This window comes from Apis dorsata, unplaced genomic scaffold, assembly GCF_000469605.1.
Source record: "Apis dorsata unplaced genomic scaffold, Apis dorsata 1.3 scaffold_149, whole genome shotgun sequence".
Taxonomy (NCBI): Eukaryota; Metazoa; Arthropoda; class Insecta; order Hymenoptera; family Apidae; genus Apis; species Apis dorsata.
The window spans coordinates 830,738-847,025 of NW_006263440.1; the positions used below are offsets into that span (position 1 = coordinate 830,738).

General features: G+C 29.1%; 3 protein-coding genes across 14 annotated transcripts; 2 read left to right on the forward strand and 1 right to left on the reverse strand.

Annotated features, from left to right (window-relative positions):
• Window positions 1-237: 237 nt before the first annotated feature.
• On the reverse strand, window positions 238-1,256 carry LOC102674914 (phosphatidylinositol N-acetylglucosaminyltransferase subunit P-like). Of its 2 annotated transcripts, none has more exons than XM_031509420.1 (3): window positions 1,135-1,256; window positions 923-1,051; window positions 238-822 (listed from the first exon to the last, which is right to left on the reverse strand). In XM_031509420.1, exon 3 carries the CDS (start codon window positions 647-649, stop codon window positions 260-262), a length of 390 nt encoding a protein of 129 aa, XP_031365280.1. In that variant the 5' UTR covers window positions 650-822; window positions 923-1,051; window positions 1,135-1,256; the 3' UTR covers window positions 238-259. The 2 variants fall into 2 exon arrangements, with proteins under 2 accessions (XP_031365280.1, XP_006613494.1); XM_006613431.2 differs by having other exon boundaries at window positions 249-822.
• A 381-nt stretch (window positions 1,257-1,637) lies between these two features.
• On the forward strand, window positions 1,638-2,656 carry LOC102675994 (transcription elongation factor 1 homolog). Its single transcript, XM_006613441.2, has 2 exons — window positions 1,638-1,952; window positions 2,038-2,656. Exons 1-2 carry the CDS (start codon window positions 1,837-1,839, stop codon window positions 2,168-2,170), a joined length of 249 nt encoding a protein of 82 aa, XP_006613504.1. The 5' UTR covers window positions 1,638-1,836; the 3' UTR covers window positions 2,171-2,656.
• A 244-nt stretch (window positions 2,657-2,900) lies between these two features.
• Window positions 2,901-14,646, forward strand: LOC102675128. Of its 11 annotated transcripts, none has more exons than XM_006613437.2 (7): window positions 2,901-3,658; window positions 4,316-4,788; window positions 4,932-10,393; window positions 10,464-11,325; window positions 11,438-11,809; window positions 11,894-13,513; window positions 13,592-14,646. In XM_006613437.2, exons 2-7 carry the CDS (start codon window positions 4,392-4,394, stop codon window positions 13,843-13,845), a joined length of 8,967 nt encoding a protein of 2,988 aa, XP_006613500.1. In that variant the 5' UTR covers window positions 2,901-3,658; window positions 4,316-4,391; the 3' UTR covers window positions 13,846-14,646. The 11 variants fall into 11 exon arrangements, with proteins under 11 accessions (XP_006613500.1, XP_031365276.1, XP_031365277.1 ...); XM_031509416.1 differs by having other exon boundaries at window positions 2,906-3,658; window positions 11,435-11,809; XM_031509417.1 differs by having other exon boundaries at window positions 2,906-3,493; window positions 4,306-4,788; window positions 11,435-11,809.
• The last annotated feature ends 1,642 nt before the right edge of the window (window positions 14,647-16,288 follow it).

The window sequence follows — 16,288 nt, forward strand, 5'->3', positions numbered from 1 at the left end:
TGCGCAATACAGGAAATATACATATAATTGGTTTCTTATTTCTTATGACAAAATAATTTCTGAAATATTAATATATAAAAAATAAAAAATTAATATTATAATATATTTATTATTAAAAAATTATTAATGTATTTGTCAAAATATTAAGATTTTTACTAATTGATCTAATTATATTTTGTAAATTATTATATTTTCTTGTGTCTTATATGTATTTAATATTTTTGAATAAAATACAAAAATTTTTAATATTCATTTATTGTTAATTTATTATTTTTTTTGATAAATACAATTTCCTACAAACTTTTGTTATTGGAATATCATACACAGGTGGTATACCACCTGGAATAGTTTCTTTTTTTGGACATGAATATTTATCTGTAATAGTTGCAATATCATTAATATCTGGTGTCATAGACAAGTTTATAGCTGGATAAATAATAAATGCAAATATTGCAAGGGCAGTTAAAGCCCAAATTGGAATTGCTATAGCCCAGTACTTAGAAGGCCAATATGTTAATCCTAACTCGTATAAAATTTGGTCTGGTATTACAGCCCATACCAAAAATAAAAGAAATAACATATTTGAACTTATGTATAAAGCATATCCATAAACAGATCTTGGTCCATATGGAGCTGGAGTATGTTCCATTTTATAAAAAAATGTAAAAATAGTTTTAAAAATAATGAATATTTACTTAATAATAATCATAATTTGAAACAGGTGGACCAAAAAGTTGCATAGTTTCTGTTACTAAAATTATACTATCAAAAAATGATGTCACTGCCACTCTAACTTTTCGTGCTTCAGTTCCAGAAATTTCTCTATAAAAAATATTATAAAATTATAAATTAAAATGTGTGCAAATATATATCATATATATTTAAATATGTATTAATAAATATAAAATACAATATAATTTACATTTGTAATAAATTATTGTCCAATTTCAAAGATTTTGAAATACTACTTCTTGAAGGCTCTGTATCAACTCTCAATACTTGATAAGCAATTTCTGCTTCCCTTGATGAAGGAAAGGGTATTATCAAATTTCTATATAATATTAAGGTTATTTTTATATTTGTTTTATAAATTGCATATATTAATGAAAAATCATTACATATTTTAAAGGATACACATTAAAAGTACTCGACATTTCATCAATAATTCATTAATATAAAAATATTTTTTGTAGTATTAATTATAATTTACATAGAAATGTATATAACTTATCTTATTTTATTCGCGTATTTTGATATATTTAAATAATTAAAAATATTTAATTATTCATATATAATAACTAAATATTATTTTTTATAAGAAATATTAATTGTGTGACTTGTTATATATAATAATTTATTAATTTGGTTACCTTTTATAATATGATTATTTTGTTAGTATTAGTACATATTTAAAATATGGTATAACTACATATATACAAGTTTAGTAATTTTCTTTAAACGGTTTAGTGTCATTAAAGTTGACAAATGTCGAGACAAAATGGTTGTCAATGACGTAAGAAAATAGCAAAATGGGGGAATTGCAGAAGAATGATACTTCCGTTAATATAAAATAAGAATATCGAACTTATGCTTCGTGACTTGTGTAGCTTTTTCTCCCACTTAACGGGACATCGTTTCCCCCATAATTCCCCCACTCTTTATTATTTTTGCCTCGCAACTGAGAATTTCAGTCAACGTTGAAGCTTGTATTCGCTTGTACACGACGGCTTTATAGCATAAATAATATCAAAACTTGATATAATCTTAGTATAAGTCAGTGTATGTTAAATATGAAAAACATTTAATAAAAAATATTTATTTTATATTTTTTATATAATGGGTCGAAGAAAAAGTAAAAGAAAACCACCAAGTAAAAAAAAAGCAATTCAACCATTAGACACGCAATTTAATTGTCCATTTTGTAATCATGAAAAATCATGTGAGGTTAAGATGTACGTTAAGCTAAAGTGTTAAATGATAATTTTACCGCCAAATTTTATATTGCTCAAATTAAAATATTTTTCTTTTTAATTACAGGGATAAATCAAGAAACACAGCAAGAATTACATGTAGAGTTTGTTTAGAAGATTTTCAAACAACAATTAATTTACTTTCAGAACCTTTAGATGTATACAATGATTGGATTGATGCATGTGAAAGTGCAAATTGAAGATTATTGTTTTGATGTTTGATTCAAATTTATTATTAGATTATTATATACTAATAGACTTATTTATTTCTTCGTTTTACTAAATTGTAAACACTTTATAATATAATGAATATTAAATTGTACACGACACATAAGTAAGAACTTTACTATATATATATATATTTTATATATTAATGAAAAGATATTTATAATTTTGTAAATTTAATATTTTATTAGTTCAAAATAATACAACTTTATATATGTCTTATTACAATATAGATATCGTAGATTATTAATTTTAATTGTATGATATTCATATAATTATATATATTAGTTTTTTATATTATTCAAATCATTATAAAAAAATAACAAAAATATTAAAAAATATAATTATAATAACCTATTCATATGTAAGAAAAAAATATGTAATATTTTTTAGTAAATGTTTTTATCATACAAATTATGTTATTGTAAATTAATAATGAAAAAAATAAATCTTTATTATAATTTTTTGTGTATTAGTAAATTCAACCTAAATTATTGATCGTAATTTTAAATATATATATTATTATTATTATTAAGTTTACTGAATAATAATTTTTTTAAATATAAAATTCTGAATAATAAAATACAGGACTAATCACACTAATGTTTCTATATGTTTTTAAATAAGTATTCTTTATTTTAAAATTATTTTAAATATTAAGATTACTGTTTTATGAAAGATTTAATTAAAAGTAGACAAAAAAATAAAAAGTTTAAATTCAAAATGAAATTATAATATCGTTCCCTCGCAAAGCTCAGCGGATGTGTTTCATAGCGCAGTCAAGATGGCGTTCCACCAAGTGAAATTACTTGTTAGAAAAAGTATGTGAAAAAAAATGCCGCGGAAAGCTTGAGAACGACGCGTGCGAGTTTAAGTCTTGAGTGAAGTTTCGGTGACACAATAAATCCTCGTGGTTTCGCCATGCATTTTAGATGAAAAGAATTCAAATGTCAGAATAGAAACGATGCATGTATTAACCCAAGTGACAAGGTTTGTTCGCTGATCTTCGGACATTGCGGAGAACCGTGATCGTCGAGCGGCGAACAACGACGCTATGGCGTCCATCGGACGTGTGTATGTGTGTGTCATTATTTTTAATCCGCAATTAACGGCTAATTAAGCAGTCGTAACTGTGGATCACAAGTAGAATTCAATGCGTGTGAAATTCGCGTTACCGGTTGTTAAACGCGACTTCTTAGTGTTAGTCGTCGAACCGGATCGGTTTATGCAAAAACAAACATTCTGGGTTGCTTTCATTTCCCCTGTTTGACAGCTCCTAATCTAAATTACTTGGAACAGTATGAATATTTTATTTCGATTTCTTTGATTACATTGTCACAAACTAAATTGTGCTTCTGCTATAATTCTCTCATTAAAGAGTATGGCACAAATCGTTACTGTTAGAATTTATTCGTGAGCTCGAGAATGTGATTAAACTGATTTTTCAACAAGTGTGCTTAATTGCAAGTGTTTATAATTCATAGCTTATATATCATTTTGAAATATTTTGTTTTTAAATCTCTTTATAATATGTCAATGCATGCAATTTTTTATGTAAACATTTCAAATTCATATAATAGTTTATATAATATTTTCTGTTTTAATATTTAAATATTTCAGTTTTAATATTGATTGAATTTTTATTTGTATTGCTTTGTATGTAATAAGAAAAACTTTGTTTATATGCTTTATTTTTATTTTTAAAATATAAATGTATCATTGCATATCTGCATTATTTGAAATATAATTATATGTAATATAGCAATGTATTCCTAATATATTCCATAAATATACAAATTTATTTTACTTTATTATATTTTATTATTTTAAAATTGAAAATTTAATAAATTATTATATTTAATTTATATTAAAAATATATAGTATAAGGTGCAATATTTTTATTTTATACTTTTGTAATATGAGTTTTTAATTTATATTATTTTTTACATTATTCATTAGTTTAAAACTTTTTTCAATATTCTTTTAAAATGATTTATAAATATATCGAATTATTACTTTTGATATGAAACTTATGAAGGAATACATTTCTTATTGCAGGCATAAAAAATGAATAGATAATATAAGTGATATGAAAATAACTAATTGTTAGTGTTATACAGGAAAGTGACAAGACATTCCATGATTTCATATAAAATTTTAGTTAAATACATTGTGACTTAATGAACTTTTCACATCATGTCAAATAGTTTGGACAGTTTTTTAACACGTATTGGGGATGTCACTATAGAACGTGTGACTCCTCGCTCAGGCCCTAAGCCTAATGAAACAGTAATGTCAACTGAAACTGCAACAAATACAAATATGAATAATATAGAGTCTCAAACAGGAAATGATGAAAGTTCAGAGGAATCTAGTAGTGAAACATCTGATGGAGAACATGATAAGAAAAATGATACGTTACAGTCAGAGGAAATAGAAGAAATACGTTCAGAAGGATCAGGAGACGATATGGATTTAGATGAAACAATTGATTCACAAATTGGTGTACGAGCAGAATCAGAACGGCATCATTCTCAAGTTGAAGAGGATGATGAAGAGCCAGTTAATATATTAGATACTTTACCATTAGAAGGTTTGTATTATTTTTTAATTAATTATTTAATTGAATGGAAATTTATATTATATTATATAATCTTTAAATTAATATTTCATTAATATTAATAATAATAATTATTAAATTTAATATCATATTAATAATTAAATCTTCTGTAAAAGGAGCCCCAATTGAGGGTCAAGAAGTATCTGAAGCAGATTTACTTGGAAAATCAATTTCAAAGGATACAGATGATGAAGGAAGCATAGGACATGAAAATGACAAACATGAAGGTCATTCTATGGAAGAAGAAAGTACAGAAAGTAACAAGAGGCATGCTGATTCAGAACATTCTGATACAGTTAAAAAGAAGCAGAAAAAAGATGATGGAACTGAAGGATCTACATCAGAATGTGAAACAAAAACAGAAAAGAAATTAGCAAATATGAGAAGAAATATTCGAGAAGTTATGGATGAAACTCAACTTGATGAAGCTACTTTATCAGCTCAAAGACAAGAAATGGAGCGTCTTCGCAGAGTACAAGAACAGCAAAGAATAATTCGTGAAGTTCAACGGCAAATAGCAATAAATAGACAAAATAATAAAACACAAACAAGAGTAATTAGTCTATTACAAGGTAAACAGAATCAAGCAGGTACTACTATTTCGCAATCATCTCCATCTGCTCCAGTTCGTTTACCAAATACAGTGCTTCTTAAAGTAAATTCTGGATCTGGAACTGGATCTCAAACTACTTCTAGTATGCAAACAAATCAAATACAAAGAAGATCAATAGAAGGATCTCGATGGCAAAAAGGTAGAGGTGTTTATCAAGGAGCACAAACATCAATTTCACGAGTTGCAAATCGTCCTAGTGGCCCTAATATGTTACAACAAAGAATTCGAATGATGACTCCTTCTGTAAGCATATCTCCTGTAGTTCCTAAAAAGGAACCTATGGATAGATCTGAATATTATTCAGATTCTGAAATCTCGGATATAGAAGCTGAAGAAGCTTTACGTGAAAAACAAATACATACTGTTAAAAAAGTATCAGCTGGACCAAAGTCTCAAAAAACAGCTAAAGGCAAAGATGTGGTTACAATATCTAGTTCTAGCGAAAGTTCAGATGATGATTGCATAGTTTTAAGTGATCCAAGTGGTGGAGAAGATACAGACAACGAAGATGATCCATCCAATTCTGGTATGCATACTAATGATAGATATAACATTCCAGATGAACATGGTAGAGTGTTAATAAATGTGGGTCATCCTGAAACAGAGCCTGATGTATTTTTAGCTCCACAGGTAGCTCGTATTATTAAACCTCATCAAATTGGTGGTATTCGTTTTCTTTATGATAATATTGTTGAAAGTATTGAAAGATTTAAAACTAGCTCTGGTTTTGGTTGTATTCTTGCTCACAGTATGGGTTTGGGAAAAACACTTCAAGTTGCTAGCTTCTGCGATATTTTTTTCCGATGTACTACTTCTAAAACAGTCTTATGTATTATGCCGATTAATACATTGCAAAATTGGTTAACAGAATTTAATATGTGGTTGCCATACGAAGATCCTAATGTTTCAGAAAAACATAGCAAAAGTTCATGTATCAAATCAGAATCTATTATGGAGCTTAAACAAGAAGTTAAAGATGAAAGTGGGAATCAGAGTGATATATCAAACATGTCAAGTATGTCAAATATATCAAGGCCTATTAGTACAGAATCAGCTCATCGTTTTGGACAAGAAAGTACATCTCAATCTATAAATATTATGCCAGAAAATCCATATATTCATCAAGGATATGAAACGCATAACATGTTACCTAGTTATGTACAAGATAATATGTTAAATAAAAATATATCAGATTCGCAAGTTCATATAAATGAAAATTATCATAATGATATTTCACAAAATACAATATATAATGCAAATGCTAATCCAATGTCTACATTTGATTCAATGAAATCAGAAGTAAATTGTCATGGCATGCAACAAAGATCAAACATGCCAGATACAAAATTTGGAGTGGAAAATCAAAATTCTAATAACATATATTCTGGTTTAGAAAATCGATCACAAACTTCCATATATTCAGGTATGGAAGTTCGAAATCCTAATACTTTATATCATGGAGTAGAAAGTCATCATTCTGTATCTATGTATCCTAATTATGATAATTCTACTAATTCTTTTTCTAATTATTCAAATCGATCAACTCAAGAGTCAGATCAAGATCCAAGAAAAGATTGTTTTAAAAATACTTTATCTTCTATAAATTCAGAAGTTAATGTAAAGAAAGAACCAGAAGAAACAGTTAAAAAAGAGGAAAGTACTTGTACAACAAAAGAGGAAACAATAAGCGAAGAGAAAAAAGAAATTGAAAAAATTAAAACTCCATTTATTGTAGATGCTCCTATTGGTATGGAAGTAAGACCACGACATTTTCGTTTGCATATCTTAAATGATTCTCATAAAACCATGGCGGCAAGAGCTAAAATAATTCAAGATTGGCAAATAGGGGGTGGAGTTTTATTAATTGGATATGAATTATATAGACAATTATCTTTAAAAAAGCCAAACAAAGCAAAAAGAAAACGTGGACAACCTTTCAAAGATACTGTTGATGTTGAAGAAGAAGATAAAAATAAAGGATTATTAGATGAAATGCATACAGCTTTAGTTAATCCAGGTCCTGATTTAGTTATATGTGATGAAGGCCATAGAATAAAAAATTCCCATGCTAGTATTAGTATGGCTCTGAAACAAATGCGCACAAAACGTAGAATAGTATTAACTGGATATCCATTACAAAATAATCTTTTAGAATATTGGTGTATGGTTGACTTTGTAAGACCTAATTATTTGGGAACTAAAAGTGAATTTTGTAATATGTTTGAAAGACCAATTCAGAATGGTCAATGTATTGATTCAACACCACAAGATATACGTTTAATGAGATATCGTGCACACGTATTACATGCTTTATTAGAAGGTTTTGTACAAAGAAGATCTCATTCTGTATTACAAGTTTCTTTACCACGAAAAGAAGAATATATTCTTCTTGTTCGAATGACATCACATCAGCGTAAATTATATGATACCTTTATGAATCAAGTAGTAAAGACGCGTGCAGTACCTAATCCGCTGAAGGCTTTTGCAGTATGTTGTAAAATTTGGAATCATCCTGATATTTTATATCATTTTCTGCGTAAACGACAAGCAAATGAAGAAGATGATTTAGATTTAGAAGAAACAATTGGTGAAAAATCTACACCTGGAGGTAAACGTTCAAAAGCTCGGCAATCAAAAGGAGAAACCAAAAAAGGAAAGAAAACAAATACAACTATAAAAAACAAACCAGCAGCTAGTGTACAACCTAATGCTTCATCATCTAATACTGAAAATGTAGAGAATGATAATTCACATACTACTCCAAAACAGAATAATTATTCCAATTATCCTCCTATGCCAATGAATAATTCAGGATATTCAAATTCTATATCACAAAATTCTTATCCTCATGGTTATCAAAATTATAGATCAAATGACCAAAATACATATTATAGAAATGACAATAGCCATGGAGAATATAATGAATTTTATAATAATCAAGGATCACAAAGATATGGAAATCAATCATTTCAAACATATACACAAACTCCAGGATATAATACATCACAAAATTACTCTAATCAATCACAAAATTATATACCAAACAATGAACAATCTACAAATAATCATTCTCAACGATATCCAACTGCTCCTTCCAATTCAGAATTTCGTTCAGATCAGAATCAAGGAAATAATTATGAAGTATCTGGAATGTATTCACGTCAATCTTATCCTTATCAAGATCATGGACGTAATTATGGATCAAATTTAAATCCAGGATCTAATAATTATTCTCAAGTTCCAAATCAATCTTCTTTTCAATCACAAATGCCAAATCAATCTGCAAATATGCCATTACCAGATTATTCTCCATATGCATCAAATCAAGCTCAAAATTACAATTCTGGAACAAGTCAAACGAATACTATATATTCAAGAAATGAAAGTCAATCATTACAAAATCCTACATTAGGATATAATACAAATCAACAAGGACAAAATTCAACACCTCAAACGCCAAATGTTGCATATCTTCCAAGTCAACAAGGACAAAATACGACAACTGCTCAAAATCGTGGCTTTTCTCCAAATCAACAAAATCAGAATCTTCCTTTACAAAGTTCTTCTCATACTTATGGTGGTTCACAATCACAAAATATACCATTATCTAATCAAGCCCACAATTATCCTACTCAAGTAAATTCAAATCCTTCATCACAAACATCACTTACTTTTAATCAACAATCTCCAACTCCTATGCCACAAAGTCAATCTCATCCATATATGACAAATTCATCAAATCAAGCATCAATTTCACAAAATCAAATGCGTGGATATCCTACATCAACTCAGAATCAAATAAATGTGCCACAAAATTCATCTTCATATCCTACTAGCCAATCAGCTTCAAATGCTCCCACTCAAACACATGGATATTCTCAAGATCAGCAAGGATCAGTTGCTAATACACAAAATACTATGCATGGATATTCACATCTTGTATCTTCATCTACATCACAAAATCAACCTTATCCGCCTAATATACAAAATCAAACAGGAAGCTCATCAAATACAAATCATGCTTATGGTTCAAATCATCAAGGTTCAGCATCAATACCACCAGCTTCAACTCATAGATACAATACTTCTCAACAAGGACAAATTTCACAATCTCAAAATCAATCTCTTTCATATTCTCAAAATCAGCAAGCATCAACTTCTTTAAATCAAAATGATCAATTATATTCCAGATCAGATAATCAACAACAAACTCAAAATTATACATCAACAGCTAATACATCTCATGAATTTTCAACAGATCGTCAAAGTGGAGGTTCATCTACAAATCCTACAAATAATTATTCAGTAAATCAAACATCATCTCAAAATACTGTTTTATCAAATTATTCATCAGATAGTGCTCATCAAAATCAAGTAAATCAAATGAAAGGTTCAGAAGACTCTTATTGGCAAAGAAATTATTCTCAACCATTTCAATCTGATCAGTGTAATGATCCATATTATCGGGATGTAAATCCTAATGTGAATCGATATCAAAATAATTATTTTCCATCACAAAATTATCAAAATCAATCTTACGATTATAGTAATAATCATAATTCAGATACTAATACACGTACAGAAGATGCAAAATGTCAACAATCTTCTACTCATATCCAAAATTCAGGATCTTCTGAAAAAAACAAAAATAATAAAGAAATGACATCAAGTGTTGGTGTGCAAAGTCAACCAATTCATCAAAATAATCTATCTACAAATTCAGGCTATAATTCTGAATCAAATTGTCAAACTTCAGTTTCTAGATCTGTGCAAAGTCTTAATACGTTGCATAGTCCTCGATTAAATCAAAATGATTTAATAAAAGAAGAGGAAAAAGATAAAGAAGACTTATTAGATAAAGATAAAGAAGACAAGTCTGATGATGAAGTTCTTACAAAAGATGAAGAAAAAGATAGTAAAAGTTCTCCAGGAGGAAAAGAAGATCCTGGAATTCCATATGATTGGGTAAATATTATAAATGAAAAAATAAATAATATTAAAATACAATTAGCTAATTAATTCTTCTAATTTGCAGGCAACAGAATTGATGAAGGGTTATGTACCAGGATTGATTGATGCTTCTGCGAAAATGACAATTTTCTTTTGTATTTTGGAAGAAGCAATTAAACTCGGTGATCGTGTTTTAGCATTTTCTCAGTCACTATTTACATTGAATCTCATTGAAGATTTTTTAGCTAGAAATAGTTTAAAGTATCCTGATGGGCAAACAGATGCTTGGATTAAAAATGTAAATTATTATCGTTTGGATGGTAGTACTAGCGCTTTAGAAAGAGAAAAACTCATTAATGAATTTAATAATAATCCAAAAATTCATCTGTTTCTTGTTTCAACACGTGCTGGTTCACTCGGCATTAATCTTGTTGGCGCTAATCGTGCTATTGTATTTGATGCTTCTTGGAATCCTTGTCATGATACACAAGCTGTTTGTAGAGTGTATAGATATGGACAACAGAAACCTTGTTTTGTTTATCGTTTAGTTACTGACAATTGTTTAGAAAGAAAAATATATGATAGACAAATTAGTAAGCAAGGAATGGCTGATCGTGTGGTCGATCAATGCAATCCAGATGCCCATCTTTCTTTGAAAGAAGCAACTACATTATCTTGGGATTGGGAAGAAGATAGTCAAGTACAAGATTTTTCTCAAACAAAAGATAGTTATTCTGATGAAGTTATGCATCGTGTATTAGAACGTCATTCTTCATTATTAACAAAACAACCTTTTCATCATGAAAGTCTTTTGGTCGATAGAAAAGATAAAAAACTCAGTCAAGCTGAAAAACGATTAGCTCGTCGTGGCTATGAACTTGAAAAAATGGCAGCCAATTGTTCTAGACCCAGTTATAATTATGTTCCTGGAAATACTGCTACACGGGGTACGATTGTTTTCAAAATTCAATTATTAAAAACATATTTAACTTGGTAATAAAAAATATAGTAATTTATAATAAAAATATATGTATTTCTTCTATTATATTATTATAGCAGGTGGATTACAAATTCGAGCAATTCGAGGTGGTGATAATAGTACTACTTCTAAACCAGTTGCTTCGGTTAGACCAATGCAGCAACGTGGTGCTGAAGGTTTGGGATCGCGTAGTGTGACAGGAAGTCGTTGGATACCAGCAGAAGTATGGCAAAGACAAGGAATGAGTGCACAAGAAATGACGTTACCGTTAGATGTTGTTATTCCTACGAATTCGCCTGATAAAGGTAGTATTGTGTTGAAAGCTGGTCAACGAGTAATGGTGCTAAAAAGTCCAAAAGGCATTTATATGCAATTAGAATCTGGTAAAATTATTGCTATTCGAACGGCTCTTAAATTGAATCAACAAAAACGAGAGGAAGAACCTAAAAAAGGTATTTTAATTTAATAATTTTGATTTTATGCATATAATTATTTTTTAATTGAAACAAAATTTTTTTTATTGCAATATTTTATAGGCGTATCATCAATGACGCAAAGAAATTCAAAACCAGAAGTTGGATTTCCATTGAGAAATAATTCAGCCATATCCATAATACCAAAATCATCTTCAAGTAATCAAACAAGTGGGCGTTCAATTAATAAACCAGGAAATGGACCTAATTATAGGCCATTTGCTGACAAGGAAACTTCAAAAAGACCAAAACCTGTTGCTACAGCAACTGCTAAACCTTATATGAGTCATGTTAATTTAACTAATCAAGTTTCTCTATCAAGATTACCAAAAGTAAAACAGGAACCAGTAGATCATTCGACACTCGGAGAAAATTCAAATTCTTCGGATGGTCAAGTTAGAACTGAACAAAGAGTAGAAGAAGTCAGATTGGAGGATGTGGTTGCGGAAGTAAGTTCGAATACAGATTATAGTCCTCCTAATCATAATCGTGTAACCAATTCAGATACTGATACTGTTCTACAAAAATCATCTGAGGAAAATAGTCAAGTATATACTTCGGATTCTGTAACTGCACAAGGTGTTCAAACGCAACATGATCAAGAAACAGAATTAACATCAAAAATAGATAAACAATGTTCTCCTCCAATTGAAAAAGAAATCATGAAAACAACTGATACATTAACAAATTATGGACATACTTTTCAAAATCAACAAGAAAAAAGAGACACATCTAATGATGAAATTATAATTGAAGATCCATCGCCGGTATCCTCTCAAATTCAATCGCAAATACCATCACAAATACCGCCACAAGTATCTCCACAAGTACAAGTATCACAGTCAATATCATCTCAGATACCATCTCAAGTACAATCACAAATATTATCTCAGATACCACCGCAGTTACCATCACAGATATCATCACAGATATCTTCTCAGTTATCATCACAAGGACCACAAATACCACCTCAAGCATCACCACAAGTTGTAACACAATCAACACCCTCTGGTCCATTACAACCGTTGTTAACGCAACAATCTACACCATCAACTATGCAAATACCACCAACATCTACATTACGAGGTGCAGAAGTTCCTAAAGATATAACAGATTCAACTATTGGCTCCTCTACTACATCTATATGTACTGGAACAAATACTATGACATCTCCGAAAACAACAGAGCCAAGTATGCGTGAAACTTCTATACAAAGCGAACCTCCTAATGTTCCACAAGGTTACCCTTATGCTCAATATCCACGATATTATGATTATAGTGATCCTCGATCACGATCATTATCTACTCCTTATGGTACATATTTCCCTGGTGTTCCACCTCATACAGCAAATCCTAGATTACCAATGGATTCCACAAAAACTCAACCAGACTTAGGAAAATCTATAGAAGAAAGGACAATGATGAATGTGCCTCCTGCATATTCACAAGTACCTAATACTACTGCCAAAACATTAGCAAATACCACAGAAACGAAAGGTGCAGAAGCAATGGTAACTACAACAGTAGCTACTACTCCTAGTAGAGATGAAACGCATATACCCACTGCGTTTAGTCATCCTACGAGTAGTCGTTATCCTGGACCTTATCCACCAGGACCGTATGATCCATATTCACAACATTATCCTCCAACACCCGGTTCGTCAGCAACTTATCCACCAGGTGGTAAGTTAAAAAAAATTTTTTTTTTCATCAATTTTTTTATTTATAAAATAAATATGTATTGAAATTAAATTTATGAAGTAGGTGCTCCTGGATACCCAGCATATGGTGGACCAAGTTACAACACGGAATATGCTCGTATGTATACAGCGTTTCATGGTCCTCCTCCACCAGCAGATCCTTATATACATAGAGGTTATGCACCCCCTTCTTCGCATCCACCTAATTATTATCCTCCATTCCCACATCCACCACCTCCTTATCCCAATTATTCCTTTTTATCACCATATCCAAATCCCAATATGCCTAGCGAGCCACAACCACCTGCTCAGTAGGAAATTTAAGTGGTATTACGAAAAAATGATTAGTTTAATAATTTCATAAAATGTCGCATATTGCGAAAGTTCAAAGGCTGTCGCGATTCAGAAGCTTAATAGACTGAAGCTGTAAAACGCATTGATGTAAATATTTAGTCACAAGTATTGTATTAAGATAATAAATTTGCGCAGGTACTTTTTTTTTTAAAGTACCATTTATGTCACTATGGAAGGAGATTAGATAATCTCAATTAACTTTGAACTGTGCAATTTGTTGAAATGTTCAGAATATTTAGCCTTGACTGTCATGCCGTTTTACGATGCGTTTATTCGAGTAAATAACATGTTAGTGGTTACGAGTATAAATAATTTCTCGATTTAATATTCCATAGTTTCATGGAAGTATTTATATTTTTTATAGCGTATGAATATTTTGATTTTACGAATTTTAAGTAAGAACTCTTAAAGTACAATTATAGCATTTGGAAATATTTTTGACTAGCATTTCTTATTTATTTTTATTATTTTTAATGACATAAAGATTAATGAACACAAATGATACTAGGAATATTGAATGAGAAATAATTTTGTACATTTTAAACGAATAATATAAAGAAGAAAGGAATGCTGTATACTATCATTTAGCTTTGTGTATAAATGCTATATTAATCTCATTTTTATATTTTGCAATGAAAAAAAGGGAAAATAACTAATCACATTTTGATTAATCATAATACTCAGAAACATATGAATTATAAGAAAGGAACAAAAATATATGCATAAAATTTTATACATCAGCATTCCATCTTCGGTTTTATATGTACTGAAAATATCAATATACATCATTTTCTAAAATCGATTGAATTTTCATTTTGTTAATCTTAGAAGAGTGATGGATATTTTTATATTTATAAAATGATATTATTTAAAAAATTGTTTAAAAAAAATAATTAATATTTTTTAAATAGTAATATATTTATATGATCTTAGAATTTAATATTTTTAATATATTTTGATTAAATTATTATATAGTACATGATATTTTTTATTATATAATTATTATAATATTCATACATCACTCTTCTGTGGAATAATAAATTATAGTCTGCGCATCGTTATTTCGGTTTCAAACTTCAATAATTAATCTTTAAACAATAAAATTAAACTCACCAACATTTACACCATATGCTCTGAATCTATATATCACCTCTGACTTTTTACATACATTATACATACAGTATTCACTTGGAACATTTAGCAGCCAGTATACAGTTTACAGCATCCTTAGCAAGTTGTATATGACTATGTATTACTATTAAACGTTACAATTTCTGAAATAGATAATCTCATAGTAGAATGTAGGATTGTTGTTAACTAGGATGTCTTACAGTTCATGACTGTCTTGAAATATGAATAAAAGAAGGATAGGGAGAACCATGATTTTCAAAAGCGATTTTTCAAACTCGGAACTGTGATATTTTGTCATATTCTCGTGTAACATTTTTGCTTGTATATTTTTTAATTAGAATCGAAGTTTAACTTTGATTCGTGCATAAAATTGGTAGAAATGAAAATTATAATTGCGGATGTCAGTGTATTGAATTGAAATTATGCATTTATGTTAATGTAAGTTAATTGAGAGAGCAAGCACGAGATTTTTAATCAATTTTCCAAATGGGATATCGAGCCGCATGTATGTTTATCATGGTGCTCCCTTTAAATATATAGGAAAATTATTATAGAAAATAAGCATTCATGCTGAATACTATTATAGTATGTGTTTTTCATTGAATCTGTCACATGTTTGCTGCGAAAGATACATTGGTATCTTACATGTTGGTACGTGTTGTGGATTGTACGTTTTCTAGGTTTTAAGTGTACAGGTTTGACATAACACGAATATTATCGTGAGATGTATTTTTGCAAACAAGCGACAGAATCTATTGCAAATACATACGAGATTATATTTACAAAAAATAAAACAATTATTTTGTCTCTGTTATAGCTTTTTTGCCATTTACATACTTGTAAATACCCATTATTTACATTTCATACTTTATTTATTACTATACATTATCCATTCTTATCGCTTTTTTGATGTCAGAGTATTGATCTTATGTAAAATAAATTGTTTACACTGATCAAAATTGTTTTTGATTGTAGTATTGTTGCAGAGAAATTGAAACATATATATATATATATATATATATCATATATATAATTGTTTGTATGACGTTTATCTTTACGTCTGACCAATTGTTTGACTTGAAATTAATGTATGATGCATGTAGATGCGTAGGATAAAAACTTAATACTTATATGTCAAAAAAATTAAGGTTGTAATTAAGAAATGAATCTATCTATAAAAATTTCAATATACTTGTGGTAGCACGGACAAAACGTTCTTAATTATACACTTTTCTCTATGCATATTATGTGATTTAATGTGTCACACACACAC